The sequence below is a fragment of the Lycium barbarum genome, chromosome 3 (assembly GCF_019175385.1).
Source record: "Lycium barbarum isolate Lr01 chromosome 3, ASM1917538v2, whole genome shotgun sequence".
NCBI lineage: Eukaryota > Viridiplantae > Streptophyta > Magnoliopsida > Solanales > Solanaceae > Lycium > Lycium barbarum.
Genome location: NC_083339.1, coordinates 114,637,893 through 114,664,404, shown reverse-complemented (window position 1 = coordinate 114,664,404; position 26,512 = coordinate 114,637,893). Strand labels below are relative to the sequence as shown.

The 26,512-nt window shown below is 37.3% G+C and overlaps 3 protein-coding genes across 3 annotated transcripts; 1 reads left to right on the top strand and 2 right to left on the bottom strand.

Annotated features, from left to right (window-relative positions):
- Nucleotides 1-8,600: 8,600 nt before the first annotated feature.
- LOC132631905 (cytokinin hydroxylase-like) lies at nt 8,601-12,219 on the bottom strand. Its single transcript, XM_060347640.1, has 4 exons — nt 11,840-12,219; nt 11,209-11,438; nt 10,052-10,651; nt 8,601-9,220 (listed from the first exon to the last, which is right to left on the bottom strand). Exons 1-4 carry the CDS (start codon nt 12,141-12,143, stop codon nt 8,795-8,797), a joined length of 1,560 nt encoding a protein of 519 aa, XP_060203623.1. The 5' UTR covers nt 12,144-12,219; the 3' UTR covers nt 8,601-8,794.
- A 3,879-nt stretch (nt 12,220-16,098) lies between these two features.
- LOC132631160 (uncharacterized) lies at nt 16,099-17,244 on the bottom strand. Its single transcript, XM_060346757.1, has one exon. It carries the CDS (start codon nt 17,242-17,244, stop codon nt 16,099-16,101), a length of 1,146 nt encoding a protein of 381 aa, XP_060202740.1.
- A 2,286-nt stretch (nt 17,245-19,530) lies between these two features.
- On the top strand, nt 19,531-20,075 carry LOC132631907 (uncharacterized). Its single transcript, XM_060347641.1, has 2 exons — nt 19,531-19,648; nt 19,719-20,075. The coding sequence occupies exons 1-2, from the start codon at nt 19,571-19,573 to the stop codon at nt 19,965-19,967; spliced, it is 327 nt and encodes a 108-aa protein (XP_060203624.1). The 5' UTR covers nt 19,531-19,570; the 3' UTR covers nt 19,968-20,075.
- Nucleotides 20,076-26,512: the final 6,437 nt, after the last annotated feature.

Genomic DNA, 26,512 nt, shown 5'->3' with positions numbered 1-26,512 from the left:
GGTTGCTAGCAGCCCAAAGTCGTCAAAAGTCCTATGCGGATAATCGTCGAAGGGACTTAGAGTTCCAAGTTAAAGATTGGGTATTCTTGAAAATGTCGCCAATGAAGGGCGTTATGAGATTTGGCAAAAAGGGGAAGCTTAGTCCCCGATACATTGGGCCTTATGAAATTGTGCGCAAGGTAGGAAAAATGGCTTACGAATTAGATCCACCCCCTGAATTGGAGTCAGTTCATCCAGTTTTCCATGTCTCGATGCTTCGTAAATATGTTGGAGATCCCACTAGGATCATCTCAGTAAATGATGTTCAAGTGACAGAAAGGTTAACGTATGAAGAAATACCCATTGCCATACTAGATAGGCAAGTACGGAGGCTTAGAAACAAAGAAGTGGCCTCAATTAAAGTTTTGTGGAGAATTAATAACCGAGAAGAGATGACATGGGAAGCGGAAGAAATCATGAAATCCAAGTACCCACACTTATTTCAGCCCCTGGAAGAGGGCCAAGATGAAACATCAAGATCATAAGGTATGTATGATTTCCTTTTTATGCATTTGGGTCGTCTGTGGCCAAATTCCATTACTATTATGTTGTAGCCCTGTGAGGCATTGTTATTGTGGGTCGTTGTGACAGGATGGTAGTGCCATATTATAGGGGAAACTCTGGAAAAAATTTCGTAGAATCCCCGAGTGCTTAACATTCGAGGACGAATGTTCTTAAAGGGGGAAGAATGTTACACCTCGAAAAATTTCCCGTTGATGCACAGTGAATGGGCTAACGAAGAGCACGAAGTGTATGGTATTTCAATAAGCAATATGACATGTGATGACCCTAAGTAAGATTTCAAAGACATCCGATGTTAGACAAAAAAGTTGCCAAGAGAATGCAAGGCACACGATAGGTATCGAACGAGAATTATGAGTAAGAAGTTGATGACGGCTTAATGATGTTGTGGGGAAGAGTTATAACGTCCCTTAGATTGTTAATGAAGTGTTGAACAAGTGTTACGAAGATCCCATAAGGATTGGAGATCAAACGAAGTAGCGAGAACAAGTTCAGTGGACTAATGGGTTATACGGCTCATTATACGGACCGTATAATGTTATACGGACTGTATAATGGACCGCAGAACCATCACAGTGAGGATCACTCACTGGTGGGATTATACAGTCAGTTATATGGACCGTATAAATTTATACAGCCCGTATAATGGTCACAGAGACGAGTGGATGAAAGGTCCCTTTCACGGTCCCTTATACGGACCGTATAAATTTATCGGCCCGTATAATGGTCCCGACAGATCAGATTTTGGGTTATTAAAAAGTTGACCAAGTTCATTATTTCATTTCCACATTTCACCCCTTCTCTCTACATTTATTTCACACAAATTCAAGAGATATTAGTGATCTTCTACATCAAGCTAAGTGAATCAAGTGTAAAGAACCCATTAAAGTTCATCCAAAGTAAGAAATCCAAGTGAAGGTGAAACTAGGGTTTTTCACAAGTGAAGTGTTTGCACCCAAGGTTCATTCCTACACCATCTAAGGTAAGTTTTATGACATTTCCTTGTTGTTTAAGATATTTGAAAGTTGAAACACTTGGATTATATGAGGAAATAGGAATATTATTATTGGCGTTTGGGAGTTGATATATGATATGGAGGAAATGGTATAAATAAAGGAGATGATGTCCGATCTTCCCTAGCTTTAGTCATGAATGCTAAGCTATCAATTCTCTAATGTTAGTATGCACTCTAATAAGGTAGAAACGTGAGCATTGAAGAAGCACGTGCAAGTGATAGAATAGTCGAACGGAAAGGTATGTAAGGCTAACCCTTCTTTCATAAGGCATGGTTCTTTGGCCAATCATTTAAACCTTCTATAAGATTATGATATCCTTCAAATGATTCTATCTTTCGAGCTATTGAGCTCATGATCCTCGATATGTATTACGATTGTACTAAGCTCCTCATATGACGAGTAATCCTATAAGGATAGATGTAATGAATGACGATAATAGCGATGACGATAACGATGACGATAATGATAATGATGATAATAGTAAAGATGCTTACGAGCTATTATGTATATGTGTCTATGTATGACTATTATGGAACCCAGAGCTTATAAGGCCGGGTAGAATATGTATATGATTATGTAACGCGCGCACACCTGTGCAGATGGTACGAATAACCCTGACGCCTTGGTAGGGCCAGGTAGATGTAACCCTGAAGCCTTGGTAGGGCCAGGTATGTGTAACCTTGAGCCTTGGTTGGCCAAGTAAGTATGAAACACTGATCCTTCATAGTCGGGTATGCTATGCAAATGCTATGTTTATGACATGATTATGTATACGATATAGATATGAGTATGAATAAGACTATGTATATGAATACGGCGATGAACGCAACATAAATGGGTACAGATATGAGTACGGATACGGATATGGATGTATGTACACAAATACGCATTAGAAATGGAAAGTTCCTATGAAAAGCAAGTAAGTGCTTATGACAATGATATTACTATCTCCCATCCTATGCTATTTCTTATGTTGTATATTATGCTTCTATGTTGATATTGATCATGTTTTACATACTCAGTACATTCTTCGTACAGACGTCTTTTTGTTTGTGGTCGCTGCGTCATGCCCGCAGGTGCACAGAGAGACAGACTTGATCCATAGCTACATCCTCAGGGACTACATAGCGGAGCTCCATTTCATTCGGAGCTATAGCTTTTGGGTACTTATTCTTTTGTGTACATACTTATGGCATAGCGGGGTCCTGTCCCGCCTATATGTTTTGACATACTCTCCTTCGAGGCTCGTAGACATGTGTATATGGTTAGATATGTTTGGCCTCGCCGGCCTATATTTTGTATATCATTTTGTAGCCTGGTCGGCTTACGTTCATTGATATGGCATAGATGTCAATGATGATAAAAAGGCATTGTTGTCCAATGGGACTAGTACGATTGATGAATAGGAATGTATGATTAAATATGTGGCTCACCTAGATGTAAGTGTAAAGGTACGTTAAGGGGTGCCCGGGTGGGCTAGCACCGGGTTCCCGTCGCGGCCCCTAGTCGGGTCGTGACACAAATAGACATCAGGTCAGTACTAAAGAAGATCTCACCATTTTTAGGTAAGATCTGAATCCAAACAGGAAAAGAAAACCTCAACGTTCCGATTAGAACGAGCCTTGACTCGATTTTGAATGTTTTCGATTTCAAATTCCCGCTCATGAATCTGAAAACCTAGCTCTACATCGTCTATAAATGCTCGCTAAGTCTTAGCTGAAAGGGGGGGGGGGGGGGGGGGGGGACGAAACTGGTCATACAGATCCTTGCTCTCTATTCATTTACAATTTCTCATTCGATTTATCCCACAAGAAATACGAAAAAACTTTAGCTCGCTAGAACCTTCAATACTTTCGTTCGAACTTATTTGGCTCAAGATTCGGATCTGTTCATAACGAGAGGGTAGATTCGAGGCCTCGATGTCCTAGTTCGCTGCGCCCGCAAGAGGTAAAATCTGAGTTTCTTCTTATTTATGTGGTGTCGACTTGTGTCTTGGTGTTTAGAAATCATGTTCTTGGTGTCTAAACTTATGTTCTGGAAAGTATTGCTGTAGTGAATGATTTTGCCTAATCCAAAAAAGACGTCGGCCCTTGCGATAAATGGTTATATTCTGTTGAATATTTGAAGAGTGTATTCGTCTTCGTTTCCTTTTTTGGTAAAAAAAAAAACAAGATAGTATGGCTACATAAATAATGTTGGATTGTGCAATATAATATACTGTAATCGCTTGCCACAATTTTAGCATTTTTGAGTCACATTTGAAGTGCTGTTACATTTTTTAACTGACAACTTTTCACATTGCCATGTGTGGAACGTTCTGCATATGCACTTGCTCATTCTTGCTTAATGAAGATGTCTCGGTTTTAAGGATTAGAAAAAAAAGTAAAAATCTCTCTACTTTGATGGAGTTGGCTATTTAATTCTGAAGCCTATTTTGGGCTGAAACTGCTGGTGCATTTTAGCCATCTTGCTGTTGTATTTTGGGTTGAAACTGCTGCTGCATTTTTAGCCATTTTGCTGCTTTACCTTGGGCCATGAAGTGTTGTATTTCAGCCATTTTTCTGCTTTACTTACGGTCATGAACTGCTATAGTTTTAGCCACTTTGTTGTTGTACTTTCGGGCCATGAGCCACTGCATTTTTAAGCTGAATTTCTGCTACGCTTTGAGCTAAATTTCAGCTTCATTCTGAGCTGAATTGTTATTGTATTTTGAGGCTGAAAACACCGCTTTAGATTAACTTTGCTGCTGCAAATATTTTAGCAAGTGTTGACTATACTTGGCTGGGCCGATTCTTTATTTTGGTACCTATTTGAGGAGAGGTTGCTGCTTGTGGTTTCTCTACTGTTTTACCGTTACATTATGCTGCCTCTTATACTACTTTTATTTGTTTGCATGAACACCGGAACCGAAGAGTTTCATTTTGAGACTCGACGACACTGCCAACCACACGAGATCAGAACCCATGGCATTTCCAGAAAAATCGTGTTCAGTTGTCACTAGACAAAGGATCACAGTGGACTCCATTTACTGTTTATATCTGATACTTGTTTGTGGCTAAATAGCTAATTGCTTATATGTGGGATTAATTTTTTTTTATCTTCTTTGGCAAAGTCTGGTCGTTACAAATGGAGTATTAGCTATTAACACAGCCAAGTGACTATAGGTAGTATAAGTTTGGGTTCTGCTTGTTCCTAAATAAGAATCTTTATTGGTTTGGTATTTTAATTCATGGGTTTGGTGCTTTAATAATATAGATCACCTCAAGTCATTTCAGGTCCGGTTACTCAGGTTTTGGAAGTTTCAATACTACTATCTTTTAGTTCAGGTGTTATAGTACATTTTTGAGTCAAAACAATTCTCTTTTCAAATCTGCTCTTTATTTAAATATAAGTAGCGTCATCTTAATTTCTTCCAACATCAATATTTTCAATAAGGATTAAAGGGTGTCGATAACATCACTTTCAAATGAGGAAATTGATTTACAAGACGATCTTAAACGAAATTGATGCAAATGTTTCTCTAAATTGATTAAATCAGTTCCCTCTCGATACCTAGATTAAGCATTTTTACACTCACACCCAGCCTTTTTAATTAACTCTAAGTCCGGTCGGTTAACCATTGTTAATGGATTTTAAGGGATGCCTAATACCTTCCTTTAGATTAATTGAACCCTTACCTAGAATCTTAAGTTAGTAGACCTTAAAACGGAGTTAACTTTAGAAAATAACTCTAATTAACCTTAGGTGTCCTAATTCACCATAAATAATTAGGTGGCGACTCCCTAACTTTAATTAACCTCGAAATTACCGGAATATTGTAAACCATTTTGACTCCGGTTAAAATGGGGTATAACAATCCCTAACTCCGGGACCTAAGAAATAGGTAAGTTGATTCTACCAAAACAGGATAAATGAAGGAATGAGCATTGATAGGATGAAAGCTATAACTTCACAGAAAAAAACAAGACAACCCTGTAGCTGGCAAATTGAATTTCTTGTTTCTATATTTCCTGGGTCAGAGTATGATTAGATAGTTCTTGCTTATGTTATTACATTTAAGTCAGTTTGACAGGGATGATCACCTGGTGCAGTTAGATTATGAGTTGGTATTCATCTTCTGTTGTACATTCTGCATTCAGTTATCATTGATTATGCACAAGAACTGCTGCATGAAGTACCCTGGGATTCCTCTTCTTTAGTTTTTTTAATTTTATATTTTGTGTTTTGAGTGCCTAATGGGGTGATAATGATTTTGTCAGAGTGGGAGCACTGCGGATAAGGCAGATAGCCACCCTGCACCAGAGTCTGATGTCCGGTCAGATATGTTTGAAGAGAACTTCAAAGAGCTACATAAATGGGTGGATTTGAAGTCTTCTAAATATGGTATCCTTTCGGTTCTCCGTGAAAGCATCATGGAAGACTTGGAACCGCAGTTAAGGTACGACTCCTCCGTCCCAATTAATGTGATACAGTTCGGATTTCAACAGTCAAACAAGCAAATCCTTGACTGCTGTTTATTCGTATGCCCTTTAAATATTTTACATTGTTAGTTATTGTGACTTATAATATTTTTTATGTAGTTTTTAAATATGTAAATTATTTTTCAAAAAACTTAAAGATTGTCTGTCCGAGTTCACGGTCAAAACAAAAAAGTTTAACTCTCGAAATCCGAACTATATCACATAAATGGGGACACGGGTACTACTTTTGAGCATTTTGTCAATGTAGCAAATTTTAATTGGTGCATTAGTACACTGTATTTTATTATTTTCTCGGGTAGATGGTTGAACTTCTTTGTCGTTCTTGCTCGCTTTAACAGTATTTCACACCTTGAACTTGAAATGCATGCATTTTTATAACAGTTATTAATTGCTCACACTGATTTGCTCATGTAATTACAAGATCTTATTTTGAAATTATTTGCTGGCTTGTTACAACAGGTTCTAGATGACATGATACAAGATAATGATGGTAACCCACCCAAGAAGAAGCTTTGTGAACTTAAGCTCTCTTTGCTCGATCAGATAGGATGGAGCCACTTGTTGGTATATGAGAAACAGTGGATGCAAGTACGATTTCCATAGTGTCTACCTCTTCTTTAGTTTTTGTTCAGTGAACACACCATATTTAGTAGAATACCACACAAAGATAGGATGTGACTGGAAATCTGCATAAAAAACTGGATATTGATGGCACAGTTCAATGTTGAATAAAAACACTCTTTCTTTCCAATCTTCTTTTAGTTTGTTTTCTTCAGTCACTAAGAAGCAGGATCACATGTCTAAACTATGTAACTTAAAATCTAATTTGTGTATTGATAAAGTCTGGCACCGTGTGCAATAACTTTGTTGCATATCTGCATTTTGTACAGTGCTACCGTGGGATCCTATACATTCGAATAGTGAGGCAGGAACATAGAGGAGTGTTGTGGCTGGAATTGGCTAACAGAAATATCTAAGATAATGTGAAGATATGGACAGAACTTGGCTTATTTTGACTTGAGTTGCAAGCGTGTCATGCTCGAAAGTGTTTATGGTTACCATGGACATTCAACCACAGCAATCAGAATATGGCTATATAATCGGATTTGCACTGAGTTCGGTTTTGAATTCATATCAGTACCTTCATCTCTGAATGTAGAACTTAAGTCGTGCAAACAGAGTTTTGGAGCGCAAAGCATAGGGGCTTTAGTAATTTCTTTCAAGGGTTGCTCCTTTACAAGTTATTTAACGAACTTGAGCAATTGGTTATATTTCTTTGAGTGTATTATTGTTTTGCCCAGATAGATCCTCATTTGGCGACTTAAACGGGGGGTTAAATATAATAGCCTAACCACTTGATTTTACTAGTAGAAAAAGAATAATGAGAGTTACTTCGTAAATAAAAAAGTAAAGTCAAATTTTTTTGGGTTATTATCTAAATTCCAATAAAATGCAATTGGGTAAAGTATCATTAGGCGATCAGAGCATGTATGATAGAATTTATAGTGGGGTCTCGAGATATAAGTAATTTCTGCTAGGTCTTTATATCTTAATAGGCTCATTAGGGCTATTAGTTGGAACTTTTAGTTATTTTGATAGAAATACAATTTTTTTCCCCGCCCAACAAATTATAATTTTCTTTTATTCACAAGGAATCATGATGTCTTTTTGTGAAATTGCGGGTCTCTTTATTAGCTTTTATTGTGGTGCATAATTTCATGGAATGTAGGCCGTGCTTATATATGATTCATCTGATGGGAATTAAGGAATATGTTTTGTTAGGGATTTCCAGGAGAAAATCGTCGTATATTCTTCCAGTTTCTTATAGTAAAAGATATTAAGTTCATTAGAATAAAATTAAAGACGGTATTTATGCTCATCGTGTTCTTTATATGGACATCCGAAGCAAAGGGTCCATACCCCTTAGACTTGTACTGATGAGAATTTGACTCATGGGAAATTAAACAAAAGGCCGGAAACTGCTGGATTTGGGGAATCCATCATTAACAGCTAGCAGTTAGGTTTGCTGTTTTTGACCTACTTTGTTTTTCTTCTTTTTTTCACGTTTGTTTTGGTACTTTCTTTTTTGGTGAACTTGGTGTTTTTATGTCGTTGTTCGAATTTGGACTTGAGATCTAGTGGTTCTTCTCCCACTTGATTCACTACTAGAAACAAAAACATGATTTTCCCACTTCATTCCTACCGAACCAGCTCATGACTGGAAAACGCATGGTGAGAAACAGATTTTCATTGAAAAGCTGGTAAACTTGTTGATTTTTTCGTGTGAAAACACTATTATTTTTTCTTGTCTCACCGATTCAATCAAAATATCTGTGGTAATAGTCACTGAATATTTTTCAGTGGAAAAATAGTGATTTTCTAGTATAGATATACCATTAGGCCACAAGGCATGTTCGTGTGCGTGAGACTAGTTTCAATCTAGCCACCCCTCGAGAGCAGCCTATGAAAAAATTCCAGCTAAGCTTGTCCATTATAACATTCCCAAACGACATTAATATATAAATAGAGGAGTCCAGGCCAGGCACAATCATTTATTTATTACGCTGAGTTTTTTAACTGCCCAAACTTATATTCTTTGCCCAAAAAGAAAAAAACCAAGCGGAAAAAGCAGAGGACAAAAACAAAATTCAGACAGATTTAGCTGCCTCTCAGAGCGTAACTAGGTACTAGTGTTCCTTACAACGTTGAGGAGGAACATTATTCTACGTTGCCAATTTAGAGTGATTGGAGTATTAAAGGCAATCCTTTGGAGGGCCTAAGAGAGAGCATGATAGAGGGACAGTGTCTATAGTTAGGTGAAATGGAAAAGGAGAACCTTGTCAAGATTAATGACAAGACAATCTTGTACTCCATCATAGTCAAGTTCCTACCAATGCACATTCTCCCTCCAAAACCAAAGGGCAAATATCCCATTTTGTGTTTGCATCCACCATGTATGTCATCCTTAAACCTTTCTGGTTTGAATTCATCCGCATCTTCACCCCAAAATTGCTTGTCGTGATGCATGGACACCACATCAATCCACATATTTGTTCCTTTAGGAATGACTAGGTCATCCACTTTAATGTCTTCTCTAGCTTGCCTTTGTACATTTGGTGCTGGAGAGTATAGTCTTAATACTTCATTCATCACCCATCCCATCTGCATTATACATATATTTCAAAATTCTCAGTACCAATACAAATTATAAGTTCAGAAAAATAAATCTTGAATCTTTGTTTTTTCTTGGGGTCAAAAGAAAATCCATGATAAACTGAGTACAATGGAGTACGTAGATCTCCTCTGGTCCTAATTCACGTGACATCATTCGATTGGACATGAAATTTAAGAAAGAAAGAAAAACTGTTAAAATTTATTGTTTAGATAAATCATAAATATTTGTGTGACTATAAATCATTTTATAAAAATAAAATAAAAAATAGAGTTAAGTTATCTATTAGAAAATATTATTTTTTGTTTAAATTAAAAAGAAAAAAAATATGACACATGGAATTGAGGTGTGGCCGGTGATTGATTAATTGTTAACTAGCTGGACCGGCCAAATAAGGTGGTCATAGTATTGCATAGGTCAAAGCCACATTTAGCTGTAGGGTGATGACACCTGTAAAGTCAACTACGAAAGTACGAAGTCGCATTATCGCCTATATGTTTTGATTCCGCCACGTAAGGGTCCCACTCCCAAATCCCTGGAATTGCCATCCGAGTGCCACGCTTCTGTGCGTTTGGATTGTTGTGTTTACTGATATATTTTCTCTTTTGAACTTCAAAAATGTTGACAAGTTGACCCCGACATCTGGGCCCCGCCAGGCTCTAACCCACCCCCCCACCCCCGCCTCCCAATCTTATTAATTTTGTCACAAACAAATGAATGAAAAGTTCATGTTTTTTGCGCTAACAAATTGAAGTCGGAAAATTTATTAAGGATATACTATAGTAGTACTGTAATATTTTACTGGCAAAGAAAATGATTACCTTCCTTAGACTAGCAAGCTTAGTGGGATCTATTTCACCATCACTCATCACTTGTTTGATTTCCTCTCTGAGCTGAGTTTGCCACTGTGGATGCTGTGCCAGCAGCAACAAAGTCCACGTGAGTGCAAGCGCAGTGGTCTCATGTCCTCCAAAGAAAAACGTTTTACACTCATCCACCATTTCCCTCGTGCTCAATGTCCTCCCATTACCAGCCAGCAAAAGGCTCAAAAGATTGTGCTCTGCACGATCAACATCTTTGTTCATCTTTTTTCGATTTTCAATGATGGACATTAGTAGCAAATCGATCTCCTTGCCTAGATTATTGGCTTTCATGGTCTCTTTAGGACACATGATTTGGTTACCGTATGGTACCCCGACATAACGTGTAGACTTGAATAGTGTGACTTGCATGCTTCTTAATTTTTCAAAAACTTTTTCTCCATTTTCGTAGCTGATGCCAAAGCCTGTCCTTGCAATTATTTCTCCAGCGGTACTTATGATTTCAGACTCGGCATCGATTTCTGGGTTCCCGGAGTTGACGAGTGCAGCCCACCGGTCTAGCATATGTGTGGCGGAATCCGCCATTAAACTTACCATGCCCTGTCAACCAAATTATAATTAGTACAGTCTGTATGGTTGATGAAAATGGGGAATTAATATAACATCTGCAAGTATATACAAAGTGTAAATATGGGATGTTATTCCACTAAAAGTAGCACCTATATATAACTTCCTAGTACGTTAATTGGAGAGACTCCGGAGTTTAATTTTTATATAATGATAGTACTGTAATTTTTTTATATATTATCATGTCATGCATCGAAAAGAGGACAGAAAATCAATCGTTTGGGGTTAAAAACCAGAAAAATAAAATAGATCATTTGCTATAATTGGTTAAAAATATATTAATAAAAGGGCAAAAGTTATTTGCGCGCACTATTTGTGTCTTGTATATAAGTTAAATCCTTCTCTTATGATGGATGAGTCATATCACATTTTGCCAATTTGAGTTATAAGGTAATGTTACTTTGCGTGGAGCCGGATATGAAAATTGATTTCTGTCTAACATGTGGAGTTTCCTGATTAATACTCCTACAGATAAGATTGAGTTTCAAATGAGAAGAAAATAGAAAGTTCAGGTGTACGAAGAGAGATACCTTCACGTTGGCTGTGGTAAAAGCAGGAGTAATAACATGTCTATGTCTGACCCATTCATCTCCTTCAACCATAATAAGTCCTTTTCCAAACATGGCCTTTCTATCCCTCTTAAACACTGTTGGTTTTCCCCAACTTTTCCCCATTACTCCCGCTGACATTTTCTTGATGAATTCAGGGTCCGCAATGTAGAGAAATGGTTCTGTTCCAAGCCAGTATATAAATACTTTTCCTGCCAAAAAATAATATGCACACTGTTTCATTTACACTGCAGATACCATGCATATATAAATGGAGCTCTAGGAAAGTCATGAAAGAATTCAGCTATGGGTTCAACTGAACCCAGTAGCCTTAGCTCAGATACTTTACATATGCTAGGAGATTTACGTACTAAATATGTACAAGTACATATTAAATTTCAAACTCAACAACTCAAATGATCGGTCCTGAATCAACAAAGTTCAAATGTTAAATCCACCTCTTAGAACCATGAGTTTGATTTTCATGTTTGTGAGAGTTTTTATGTTTAAAATAAAGCAACGGTTTTATTATTCAGAAAAAACTTATGAATAGAGAATTAAAAGAAGAAACATGCATTGCACTATATATAGTAATAATGAAGAGCTTAATTACCATGCAATTTCTGCCACCTAGCGAAGTAAGGAAATGCCAACGAATGAATATTGTGACTAATACTGCTTAAAGAAGAAAGAGCAGAGGAAGAAGTAGCAGAAGCTATCTTCATTAGCTCCTTCTTCACGTCATTAATATTTCCAAGAGGAAAAGTTGGTGTTGGTCCTTCAAACCCATTTGCCTTTAGCTTCCGATATGTCAGCTTAGGCAGAATCCACCAAGAATATAAAATTTTGCATAACAAAGAGAAAATGGTGACCATGCCTAACAGGCTAGCAACTTGAGAAAATTGGATGAATTCCATTTTTTCTCACTTTATTGATCTCTCTCTCAATAGAAGAGTTGTCGAGTTTGATTAGTAAATGGATTCCTAAAGTAATGGAAAGTACAGAAATTGAGTTGATGAATGAGAAAATTAAAGAATGGGCGTATTTATAGAAGGACAAGTTTGACGAGCCCTCAAGGAAGTCAAAGGTTGACAATTGACCAATGTGAGAGAAATTAAATAACCAGTTTAGACGTATTTAATTTGAACATGAATATATATATATATATATATATATATATATATATATATCTTTCTGGTTTTACGTATGATATAAAAATGCTAGTCTTTCGTAGTATTAATTTATTTATTGCATCCATGTCTGTGTTCCATGTTACTCTACTCTTATGATATTATTTTTTCTTTTGATTTGTCAAAGTAGAAGTTGGTCATCAGCTAAATATTGCGGCTCTAAAATGAGTACACATCCTTTTTTGGACAATGCCGGCCAAGATTACTCCCACGAGGCATTCTTTATGGCCAATATTGAGGTCAGATATTCACCTACAAATTAATAAATTGGGAGTTTTACATTGCAAATTTTAATGTTGTCTCGACTATTATTTGTACCATCGTATACTGAAAGAATTATTTTCCGTAGTTTTCTTTCATTCCTTGAATTGGTTAATATATAAAAATATCCTAACCTAAAATAGGAGATTACAAATATATAAAATATTTTAACCTAAAATAAGAGATTACAAAACATTACAAAATATTTACATAATCTATCACACCCCCGCAGTCGAAACGGGAGGTTTACGAACGCTGAGACTGTCTCGTAAATCTTCAAAAAGGACCTGAGGAAGACCTTTAGTGAAAATATCTGCAATCTGATATCGGGACGGGACATGAAGGACACGAACATGTCCCCGCGCAACCTTCTCATGCACAAAATGAATGTCCATCCCAATATGTTTGGTGCGTTGATGTTGCACCGGATTTCCGGACAGATATATGGCACTCACATTGTCACAATATACCAACGTAGCCTTGCGAACCGGACAATGTAGTTCCAATAAAAGATTGCGAATCCAACAAGACTCAGAGACAACATTCGCCACACCTCTATACTCTGCTTCAGCGCTAGACCGAGAAAGAGTTGGTTGTCGCTTTGACGACCAAGAAATCAAGTTGTCACCCAAAAATACACAATACCCCGATGTAGAACAACGAGTGTCCGGATATCCACCCCAATCTGCATCGGTGTAAGAGACAAGGTCGGTAATCGATGAGGGGTAGAGATGCAATCCATGGTCAAAAGTGCCCTAAACATACCGCACAATTCGCTCAAGAGCATGCATATGATCGTCCCTCGGATCATGCATATGTAAGCACACCAGTTGGACAGCATATGAAATATCGAGTCTCGTGAAAGTGAGATACTGAAGAGCACCTGCGAGACTACGATAATGAGTGGGATCCTCATAAGGAGCACCCGAAGTAGCACTGACCTTCGATTTTGTGTCAATCGGAGTGAGAGAGGGCTTGCAAGAGGACATACCCGCACGATCAATGATTTCCTCGGCATACTTACGTTGAGAGAGAAACATCCCCCCCTTGTGATGGGTCACAGCAATGCCAAGAAAATAATTAAAAGGACCTAAATCCTTCGTAGCGAATTCGGGACCAAGCCGATCCATGATGGAACGACGGAGAGTGTCTGAGGATGCAGTGAGGATAATATCATCAACATATAGTAAAATGTATGCCATGTCAGTCCCCGTATGGTAGATGAACAAAGAATTATCAGACCTGGTATTTGAGAAGCCAATGGAAAACACAAAATCTGCAAATCGTCTATACCAAGAACGTGGAGCCTGCTTAAGCCCATAGAGAGACTTACGCAATAGGCAAACATAATCAGGATGTGTGCGATCCCGAAAACCCATAGGTTGATGCATATACACAGTTTCCTTGAGCTCACCGTGAAGAAAAGCATTCTTCACATCCAATTGATGTATAGGCCGGTGCTTTGACAAAGAAAGACTAAGAATAGTGCGGATAGCCGCCGGTTTCACCACCGGACTGAACGTCTCACCACAGTCAATGCCAACCTGCTGAGTTTTGCCATCACCTACAAGTCGGGATTTATGCCTCTCAAAATCACCATTAGCCTTTTCTTTATGAGTAAAAATCCACATAGAACGAATAACATTAACATTAGGTGGACGGGGGACCAAATCTCACGTCTTATTCGTAACAAGAGCACCAAATTCATCATTCATAGCCATTTTCCAATTCGGGTCACGAAGAGTGGCCAATGGGTTACGAGGTAGAGGAGATTTCGTAACCGTGGTATGTAAGTTAAACTGACGTTTAGGCTTGACAATACCCTGTTGGCTGCGTGTGACCATGGTGGGTTGGGGAGTAGGGATAGGCGGCTTGACAGTGGTACGGGGAAAGGGGCTGGCAGTCGGGTTAGGGGCCTGGTGGGCAGCCTGCACGATAGGCGGTGCAGCAAGAGGAGTGGCGGGGGGGACCAGCTGGGGCTGCTGAACCGTAGGGCCAGCAGTGGTGACGGGAGGCAGTGGAGGGGGACTGCTCGGCTGGGCAGAGGGCGGGGAGGGGGCAGGTCCGGATTTTTTGAGGTGATGAAAAATATAACGCGAGATTCCTTCATCCAAAAAATCGTATGTATGGGATTGAGGGGTAGGAAATTTAGCAAAGGGAAACCGAGTCTCATAAAAAATAACATGACGACTAAGGATGATTTTATTTGATGATAAGTCATAGCATTTGTAGCCTCTATGGTTTGATGGGTACCCCAAAAATACACAAGGTGTAGACCGGGCCTGCAACTTATGAATCGTAGTTGACGGGAAAAGAGGGTAGCAGAAACACCCAAAAACCCGAAGGTGAGAGTACATAGGTTCCTTTTGATATAGAGCATGGAGGGGAGACTTTTGGTTCAATAACTAGCTTGGTAAAATATTGAGTAGGTAAGTTGTCATTTGCAATGCATGATGCCAAAAGGAAGGTGGAAGAGAAGCGTGGGCAAGAAGAGTCCGCACGACATTATTGATAAACCGAATTTTCCTTTCGGCCTTCCCATTTTGTGAGGACGTATGAGGACAAGAAAGACGGAAAGTCATCCCATTCGACTCACAAAGACGCCAAAAATTATTATTCTCATATTCTTTCCCATTATCACATTGGACATTTTTTATTTCTCGTTCGAAATGCGTTCGGACATGGACCCGAAATTCTAAGAACTTAGCAAAGACATCAGATTTCCTAGCTAAGGGAAAAGTCCACAAATATTTCGATAAATCATCCAAGAAAAGAACATAATACCGATGACCCATGGAACTTAAGACAGGAGAAGTCCATAAATCACTATGAATAATATCAAAAGGCATACAAGTGTTCGAATTAGATGGAACAAAAGGCAACTTAATATGTTTACCAAGCACGCAAGAATGACAAATACTAGAGCAACTAGAATTATTACATTCAATGCTTTATTGATCCTAAGAGAATTCAAAATTGACGCTCCCGGGTGACCCAAACGATCATGCCAAAGAGAAGAAGACAAAGCAGCAAAGGTTGGTGGAGAATTGGTTGTGTTTGTGATGGTGGTAGTGATGGGATATAGATCGCCCCGGCTCTCACATCTCATTATTGGCATCTCCGTCTGAAAATCCTTCACAGAAAACCCATATGGATCAAAATTAACAGTCACAGAGTTATCAGTAGTGAACTTTCTAACAGAGATCAAATTTTTAATGAGTTTTGGGGCGTGGAGGACATTTTTCAACGATAAAGGAGGGTTTAGGGGAGGCAAGTGAGTATGACCACAACCGTGAATTGGAATCGAATGACCATTACCAACAACAATACCATGATGATTATTGCTCAAATTAGAATAAGACGAGAGATTACCATTCGTGGATGTCATGTGAGATGTGGCTCCGGTGTCCATGTACCACTTCTAATACGGAGGATTCATAGTCATCATATGCATTTCTGATTCGATGTCGGTTGGAGCATATGACGGGGCATACATCTGCTGATACGGGGCAGCAGCAAACGCCTGCTGCGGAGGTTGGGGAGCAGGCCCTAGTATGCCCGGCTGTTTGGCCAAGGGGCCTTGCGAAGACGTCGGCCAAGTTGACGGATACGGGCAAGGAGGAACGACCCATTGTGGCATCCATCCCCATGCATAATTTGGAAGCTGCCACGGGTGAGGGGAAAGGTAACGCGGCCAGCTGCCTGGCGGTGGCTGGGGAGTTCCGCCGCTGTGACCACGGCTGCCACCACGACTGTCTTTGCCGCCACCGTTTCCACGGCTATTGTCGTTCCGACGGCCAGAATTGCGGCCTTTGTTGTTGTTATTTCTGCCCCTGTTATTCACAACATGACCAGACGAGTGAGTATTATCAAAAAAAGGAGCGAAACCCTCACCACCTGTGGCAGCCACCATCGCCGAAGGAGTAGTGTGGGCCGCCTGCATCGCCTGTTCTCGTTCCTCCAGAACGAGTGATGAGCGCGCCTCGGTGAATAGAGGCAATGGTTTGCTGTGATGAATCTGCGTTCCCACACCCTTGAATGCTTCGGTGAGACCCGAAACAAGTTGAAGAACAAGTCGGGAATTGGAAACCGGAGCCCCCACATTCTTTAATTGATCGGAGATGCTCTTGAGCCTTTGACAATACGCAGACGCATTTGGGAAGTCTTCCATCCTAGTTGTGGAAAACTCTTGTTCGAGCATGACGACACGGGATTTTTGATGGTCCTGGAAGATGTCACGCAAACGAACCCAGGCCTCCATGGCCGTTGCTTCAGGTTCAAGAATAGTAGTAAGGAGGTCATTCGAAATCGTGGAATAAATCCACTGGAGCACAGTCGCATCAAGGGTCGACCAAAGCTCTTTTTCTTCATCGGAGGGAGGGGCTGCCTGCTTCCCTTTCTCTGGTGCGATGATATGGTGTATGACCTTATGGGATTTGGCGTGGATTTTAAACAATTCCGCCCATGTACCGTATTGTGCATTCTCCATTTCAAGAACAACAGGAATGTGATTACGGATATTGGAAACAGCGAAAGCAGGGTGGAAGGATGATTTTGAGTCGGACATGGTGGCGGAAAGAGGGTGGCAGCCGCGACGGAGCTAGGGCAGCGGAGAAGAGAGAGGAGAGGGAAAAAATAAAACCCTAGACTTCTGATACCATGAAAGAATTATTTTCCGTAGTTTTCTTTCATTCCTTAAATTGGTTAATATACAAAAATATCCTAACCTAAAATAGGAGATTACAAATATACAAAATATTCTAACCTAAAATAAGATATTGCAAAATATTACAAAATATTTACATAATCTATCATATACATTTTTATGTTTCTTATGTTCTACTTCATTATCTAGAAGAGCTTAACATGCGTACACTGATAGTAGTTTGGTTTGCGAACAAATTATTCCGGAAATATAATTCTAAAATTATAATCCTTGGACTAATTTATCCCACATGAGAAGTGGATGCAAGTTTGATAGAATAAGGTGATATATCCATAATTAAATCTGGGACGAAGATAAAATTATTCCGTCAACTAAACACAGCATAATTTAATCTTAAATTTAATCCTGGAATATCCCATCTTATCACGCTTACCAAACGACCCCTAAAGATCACCATATTAAGGTGATTTACAACGACATGTAACTAAGATCTATATGGCAAGTCTAATTTGATCTACTAAATAGTACTCCGTAAGTAAATAGCTTATTTTATAACATATTCAAATGAATTACACTAATATAAATCAACAGTATGTGTGTGTGTACATAGGTGCGCGCGTTTTGAAATCATAATTTAGACTTTACAACGTACTCTATGTGCATATGGAGTTATGGACTATCCAGAGGCCAAAGTCATAGATAGACCCTCAAACTTATCCATATTTTCCACTTGGACCCCTCAATCGAGCTGCGTACCATATGAACCCTTCAAGACAGCCTTTATTGTGTCACTTTGACCCGTTGGTCCAGCTTGTCATTTAAAGAATTATGCGTGTTGGCACGCGCCGCCTACGTGTATAAGCCTCCCAATTAAATGTTGCCATGTCAATTAGAACGCCACATACGCACAGGCCAACCCAGTTAAAACCCATTAAACCCGTTAAATTTTTATACCCAAACATATCAGTACCTGATCATTTTCCCTCCGTCAAAGTCCATTTCTCTTCCAAATATTTTCACCTCCTAAATTCATCCTAATTCAAACCCTAAATTCATCTATTTTGACTGTAGAATTTGACACAGTGTTTAAACTTCCGCCCAATTCTAACGCATACGTTGTTCGTTACCCCCAAAATAAACCCTAAGTTCATCGTTTTCAGCTAGTTGATTTTGTGTGTTGGAGTCATCGTTTTCAGCTGGTTGATTTTGTGTGTTGGAGTCACAGTTGTTTTGTGGGTTTTGAAGGTTTTCTGTTCATTTTATTCATTCCATTTCTTTAAGAAGGTAACTTTTGCTTTAGCCTTTTATTATTGTCAAAATATTTAGTGGATGGTATTGTTGTTATTCCGTATAAAATTAGGGTTTTTTAAAACGATTGACATTATTAAATAGTAGATATGTCAGATATTATTAAGGTCCATTTTCACAATGGTGGTAACTTTACAATGGGCCCTAACCCCATATATGTTGATGAGAAGGATGTTGTAATTGCTGATATTGATAAAGACCACTTTGTTAAGTTAATCTAATTTATTTTTGTGTCAATTGCAGCCTGGTAGTTCAAGTGAGAGAGTTGTGAGGCATGGGACTATGAGGGACACCAGTGCAGGTAACATTGATCTTGGATTTAAACCTCCTGGTCTGAAGTTCAAAGGTAAAAGTGTTGTCACAACCACACAGCTACAGCAGCAATCTAGAAACAGGAGAAATATAACCACCAACAAGCCTTCTACCCAACCAGAAGCAAAGAAGCAACCAATTTGGAAATTCTGAATGTCTATTCAAACAATTTAGTTCTGAATGTATTGTGAAACAATTTGGCAGTTTTAGCCAAGTATTTTTATGTGTTTTATGTCCTTTGCATGAAACTGTTATTTTGATGGCTAGCCGATTTTGATTAGTAACAATTGGCAGTTGTAGCCAAGTACTTCTATTAAATGTAACTATTTTTTTGATTAGTTAAATGGTAGTTGGATGGGGGTTGAATGAATTAATTGAATGGTTGAATGAAGAGTAATTGAATGGTTGAATGAATTAGTTGGAGTAATTGAATGGTTGAATGGTTGAATGAAGAGTAATTGAATGGTTGAATTTATTAAATAGATGTGAATGAATTAAATATAGTGTTTGGTTGGTTGTATTATCCCTATATAAATTACCTCCATAGTCTTCCATTTTACTATCTAACAAGCTCACAAACGAATTCACTCATAGTCTCTTAAACAAAATGCCACATATCCAGCATTACACTATTGCTTGGTTTGAGAAAACATTGACCAAATCCTATATACAAAACGATGATTTCGTAAGTCCTATTTTTTAGTTTTTGTTTACCATTGTTTTGTTATTGCTTTTAATACTACTTGTTTGTGTAGATTCTTCCAACTATGGATGTTCTTCCACAAGTTGACAAAGAAGCTGTTGTTTTATACGACAAAGGTGCTTTCAAAATGAAATACAAGATCGGTCGAAAGGTGCGCCTCAACAATGGATGGAAAGAGTTTGTTGATGCAAAAGGCCTAAGGGAAGGGGATGCGTTGCGTTTTCAAGTTTGTGATCTAGAGGATCGCCTCTACTTCATTGTTACTAAAGTGGAGAAGCCGGAGATCATAGATGTTGATTAGGTCGTCTCTTTCTATTTATGAAAAATGAAGTTTGGTTTGGTTTTATTTGTTTTGTTTTGTTTTCGTTTACTTAATGACGTATGGTTTTGATTTATGTTAGTATCTAAATATATATTCATTCGATTCATAAAAGTGTGGCCATATACAATTACACAAAATCACAAAATTTGGCCAACTTTGTGAGATTAACCTATCCCTTTGTGAGTCCCTAAAACAGTCCCTTTGTGAGACCAACTTTGTGAGTCCCGAAAACAGTCCCTTAAATTGTCCATAAAACTATCCCTAAAACATCAAAATGCACTGTAATTTAACCTACTATAATTACTAAAACTAAACATCATCGAGTACAATTCCAAAACTGGAACCAAATTGCAAACAACAACACTACACCAAACACCAACTTCTTTCTAGTTCGTCTTGCACAAGCCTTTTCTTCCTCAAAAGCTTTAACCCTCTTCAACAACCCATAAATGACTTTATTTGCTTGCTCGGGATGCCTTGGTTCGTACCAATTGAAGTAATTACATCCACCTCTAGCCTTCAAAGAATAAAAAGAAAAAGCTTTATGAATCAATTACGAGGAAGAATTAAGTAATGAAATAACCCATAACAAGTATACGCTTACCTCATCAATTGGGCACGAAAAAAATCTCCTTCCGGGATTATTTGGACTCCATGAAATTTTCAATTCGCAAATACGCCCACATCGGAAAAACTCGATTCTTGAAGTGTTAGCCATTGTTGAAGCAAGAGTAAAAGCAAACAAGAGAGATAGATTAGAAAAAAATAATGAAACAACAATAAGTTTGACTGAAAATTAAAAGAATTTGGAGCAGCAATGGTGTTGGAGTATTTAGGGTTTAATATTATGAATTGGGGAAGAAGAGGATATATTTAAAAGTGGGTGGGGCAAATATTACCGTTGCTGGGTCCATTTGGCCATTACTTTTTGTCCAGCTCGGCGTGTTAAGAGCTTCACGCGTGAAAAATTCGTCAACTGCACGCGTTGTGACAAGCTGGACCGACGGGTCAAAGTGGCACAATAAAGGCTGTCTTGAAGGGTTCATATGGTACGCGGCTCGGTTGAGGGGTCCAAGTGAAAAATATGGACAAGTTTGAGGGTCTATCTATGAATTTGGCCTATATTTATTATAGCAAGCACATTCTAATACAAAGTAATAAGACAACTTAAAACTTATTGTAAATTTACGGACAAGTTATAAAAAAACTTATCCAATTGATTAAATCTAGGGGTGGCAAAACTAGCCCAAACCCATTTGACCCGCTCAACCCGCCCAAGCTTTAATGGGTTTGGGCTAGAGTGATTTTGAAGATGGACTGATTTGGGCTAGCCCAAGTTGGCCCATCACAAATCATTAGCCCAAATTGACCCATTAAATGTCCTCCATTTATAAGATAAAAGCTACAAAACATGATTAACTTCTTTTTAATTATTATTTAAATTTATTTTTTGTAATTATTTTTATTTTAATTTTTTTAGAATTTTTTTTTTATTTTTTTTTATATTTTTTATTTCCTTATTTATTTATTTTTTACTAGTAACTTTTTATTTTAAGTTTTAATTTTTTTTTTCCTGAGGGTCTATGCTTATCCGTTTTTGTTTAACCTATTTGTCACTCTTAGTTATGTACAAGACAACCTTAAAAATATATAAATAAGATAAAGGGGTAAAAGAGAGGAATCTGACAAAATAAATATTCATTACGTCAATTAACATTTAATTTAATTTTGATTTATTTTCGGAATAATTTTGAATATAATTTATGTACTAGCTAGGATAACTTATGAGGAAATATTTGCAGTGAATATCTTTATTTTTTTGAATAAAAGCATATGTTTGAGTTTTTTTCATATCCAAAAAATATATTTAAATTTGATTTTCAAAACGCCATTAATTTAGAAAAGCATGAGCGAGAGAATATTTTCAATCAAAGAATATCGATATTTTTAATTTCTCAAAGGGAGATTGACCTATATATACATAATAAGAAAAGTATTACGAAATATAACTAAACTTTTCAATTTACAAAACATAGCAATAGATTTCTTACAAAATATATACGAAATTTTCGCTCAAGTTTTTTTTTTTTTTAAAATAAAATTTTAAAAATATTATTTTTTAAAAAACATTTTTTATTTTTTATTTTAAAAAATTAATTTTTTTTCTGCTCAAGGCTTAAAAAAATGGCTTAAAATTTGTGTATGAAATGTGTATATCTCGCTCAAAGCTTAAAAAATTCGCTCAGAAATTAGTGTATGTAAACTATATGAAATGTAGCATATGTCATTTTTCCTTTCTCAAAATGTTAAAAAGGTGGGTTAAGTTGGACGGGTTGGATTATGACCCTTCATTTAGCCCGTCTTGACTCAGTCCATCTTAGCCCAAACAAGCTTTGACCATGGTTGGGCTTTGGCCCATCTACAAGATTAGCCCATCTTAACCCGCCCAACTTTAACCCAAATAGCCCATTTGTCACCCCTATTTAAATCTCTGTTGCCAGTCGTCTAACTAATTTCCTTTTGCTCGTAGTTTGCTCACATTCCTATTTACTGTTTAGGTTGAAGTAAAGTTTATTCAGCCGTCAACTAGAGTAAAAAGAAAGTTCAATCCAACGAAATCATACAATTCTTTTTTTGATTGTTGGTAGAATTATCCGTGCAAATTACAGCTGGAAAAAAGTAGGTAAGATATCCAAAAGTTTAGTTGTCAACTTAACATAAAAAAAAAAAAAAAAAAAAAGAGCAGCGATTACTTTAGTATTTTAAAAAATGATATAACCCTTTCACGTACTATAGCGATGTTTCTTTGACTGGTTGTAATTCTTCTCGCAACCCGTTTGTGTTTTCATTTCAAAATATTCTTTTCCACATTTTGTCCGCGACAACTTACTCCGTGTTTCTAAATTCTAAGCATTTGTTTGGTTATATTCCTTGAATTAATCTCTTGGTCAAGATTTTAGAATCACATGCAACACAAACACGTACGAGAATGGAATTTTCTCAAAGACCAAAGAAAGAATATTACAAGAAATTAAATTACTCCTTATGTTGTATGGTCATTTTAGCTTGCATGCTGTGAAAATAATCAAATTCTGCACAATTCCATTCCATTTATGGTTACTTCTCTTTCATCTTTCTATTAATTCTGTCTCCCCTCACTATGTATTTCTACGAAGATGTTGCACGTGACATGAAAAACAGATCTTCACGAATCACGTTTCGGACTCTAGATACTTGGAGAAAGTGCATTATTTATTTACTCTTATCATTTCATCATGTAATGTACTTTTTGAGGGGTTTCATATGTGTCCACAATTACCCTCGTAAATCCCAATAATTAACCATTGTCACCACATGCCATCATTTATAATCATTGTTATCAATCACTATTATCACGACAATCATTAATTACTATCGACAATATATTATCAACCACCGCTATCAGTCATAACTATCACCATAGGGCAATCACAATCATCCATCAAAATAATCAGATGCTCCCAGTCTACCACCAACGACCTCCATCAACCACCATCACCAAGCACTGCTATCATCCACCAGTTACTATGTAACTACAACACTGTCATTAGCCAACACCACCACTACCCAGTCGGCATGCACGACAACCATTGTTAGCCGTCGCCACCACCAACCATCATATAATTTGTTTAAATATTTAATTGATATAAGATTAGATTAATTTGTGTTTTATACTTAATAATTCTTAAATAATTTTTAATACATTCAGATCTCGAGAACATAAATAAGAGTTTTTATTAATTAGTAAATGTGCATTCAAATCTCAGAAGTTTGAATAAGTTTTCTCAGCCTAATGTTGGGCAACATGCTAAGCATTCTTCCAGTGTCCAATAACTGTGGATAGTCCTATAGCACGTACTTTTCCTCAATTTCTTAGAAGGATTTAATCTATATGTATTGATCATTTATTTATTTTTATATATTATTAATTTAATTTACTTATCATATTGATCAATGTTATTAAATAAAATTACTTATCTTTATCTTTATCTTTTAAGTGATTTAATAATATAAATATGTTTTGTACTATTAAGAAATAAAATTTAAACTCTAGAAGAAAGTGGAAACTCATGTTCAGTTGGAAACAATAAATACTAGAGTACTTCTTTTGTCCCAATTTATGTGACGCTGACACACTACTGGGAACTCCTGTTGTAGTGGAAATGATAAATACTAATAGTAGTGGCATTTTCTGTGTTTAGTTTTCTTTATCTGGTAAATATAAATTTTTACTTGCTCACAGCTTGACCTTGTGACAGTAAAAGAAAAAACGACCTTGTGCTATGTTCCAACGCACTCTTGCTATGCAGCGAGTATAGTCTTCTCGGTGTACGAAGTGTCTGTTGTTTTTTTCTTTCTTTTTTTGGTTGTATCACGAGGAACATGTATCTGTTGAAGAGAGTATTTTTAGAATGATTTTTCCTATTATAATCAAGCATTCGTCTGAGAAGTACTGCTTGGTGCTGACACACTAAGCAAGAAATTTCGTAATCTGGAAAATTTCAAAAGATAAGCTCATGTGAACATTAATCGTTTATTAAATGCTATTCAGGTTAGATGATACACGTTGGAATTTTTCAGACATTATTCCTCAAGAGACAGCAGAATGAGGATTAACGCGGATTAATTATTTACTACATACATTTTCTTTAGGATGGATCTGAAAGCCCTATAGGGTGTGCATTCAGTTTCGGATTTGAAAAAATACAATCCAATTCGTACTAAAAAGAAAAAACCTAGTTTAGTTTAACATTTTGGGGGTTCAGCAAAAAAATAAATAAAAAATTCGTGGGTCAGTTTTTCATTTTTTAGATATGTTATCCCCCCCCCCCCCCCCCCCCCCCATTTTAAAGATTTTTCAGTTTTTGTTTAATTGATAATATCATCAAAAGGAAGAAAGTCAGTAAGTTGAGATTTTGTCAATTCGAATGAAGTTATTGACTTTCTTGCATACGGTTTCAAAGAGTCAATAAATTGTGATAAGAATTTCAATTAAACAGGAGAGAAATTTCTAATAGCACTAACTCTTAGTCAGTAGCACTCTAGTAGCAATAGAACTCCTCATTAGATAGAATAACTCTTCATTAGATAGAATAGAGACTATGTATATCTTGTGTATATCAGTGGTATACCCGTGTATATCCTTAGTGTATCAGATGTACATGAGCATGATTAGGATACACACATGTAGTAGAAGTTAAGTAGGACTCATCTTACCTGCATGCATATCCATCAGTGATCTCGAGCCCATATAAGAAGGCTTCATGTACACTTTGTAAATTATCACTTGAAATATATACAAGGCTTCTCTTTTCCCTTTATATACCGTGTTTTCTACATGGTATCAGAGCATTAAAGAAAGCCAAAGCTTCGTATCAAATCACTCTCAAAAACTTCCCACAATCAGAGGCGAATCCAGGATTTAGAGGTTCTGGGTGTCACTCTGCTGTAAAGTAGACGTATTGCAATTTACATGGTCCAAATAGAGTAAACATTTGATCAGTTGGATCAAATGTGAGTTGCGGTTCGAGTTATTTATCTTTTCGATTTGCATAACCAACTATTATTCCAAGTATTATATACAACAACTCAAGTTTACGAGCATAATTATTACTCCTATAACATAAAGAAGATTTCTTTTCTAAATTAGCGTGAACCAAGACTAAACATACCCTTTTCTCTTGTATTTATTGAATCATTTAAATAAAAATAAAATAACATGTAAAATTAAATATAAGAAACAACAACGGGAGAGAAGCCGGGGCAACAGGGAAAGATTATTAAAATTTTGAAGAAGATAGAGAGAATTTGGGAGAAGAGAAAGGGTTTGTTGCAAGAAGAAAATTATTTACTGAAATTTTATGCTTAAAATAAAAAGGAAGAAAAATGGTCCAACGTTCTAAAAATTATGGTAGCAGGGAATCGATCCTGCGTCCTTGGAGAGGAAAACATGGCTTTTAACCACTGGCACCACAAACTCAATTTGTCCTCCGAGTGGCACGGGTTATATTTATAAGAATTCTGATACATATATACATATGTAAGCAAAGTTTCAGCCGACGCGTGGGGGTGGCGTGGCACCCCCACAGTCCTACATAGATCCGCCCCTGCCCACAATGGCCTCAACCTCATCTCCTCTGTCACTATCAACTTCTTCTTTACGACATTTGATTGCTGCTTGTCCTATCAAACTTAAGCCTACTAACTATTTGATTTGGAGGACTCAGATCATGCAACTCATGCAAGTTCTGAAAGTACTCGACTGGATTAAGGAGGAGAAACCAAGGGACGAAAAATCATCTGTCACGGATGGAAAGGAAAATGCTGCGGATAAGGAGAAGGAAAACAAGATAGTGATTGCGAGGAGAAAGATAAGCTATTGAGAACATGGATCTCAGGTACTATGACTGAGGATGTATCTCATTGTTGGTTGTTCTACAACCAAGGAGATGTGGGAATGCTTAGAAGAAGCATATGTTCAAGCA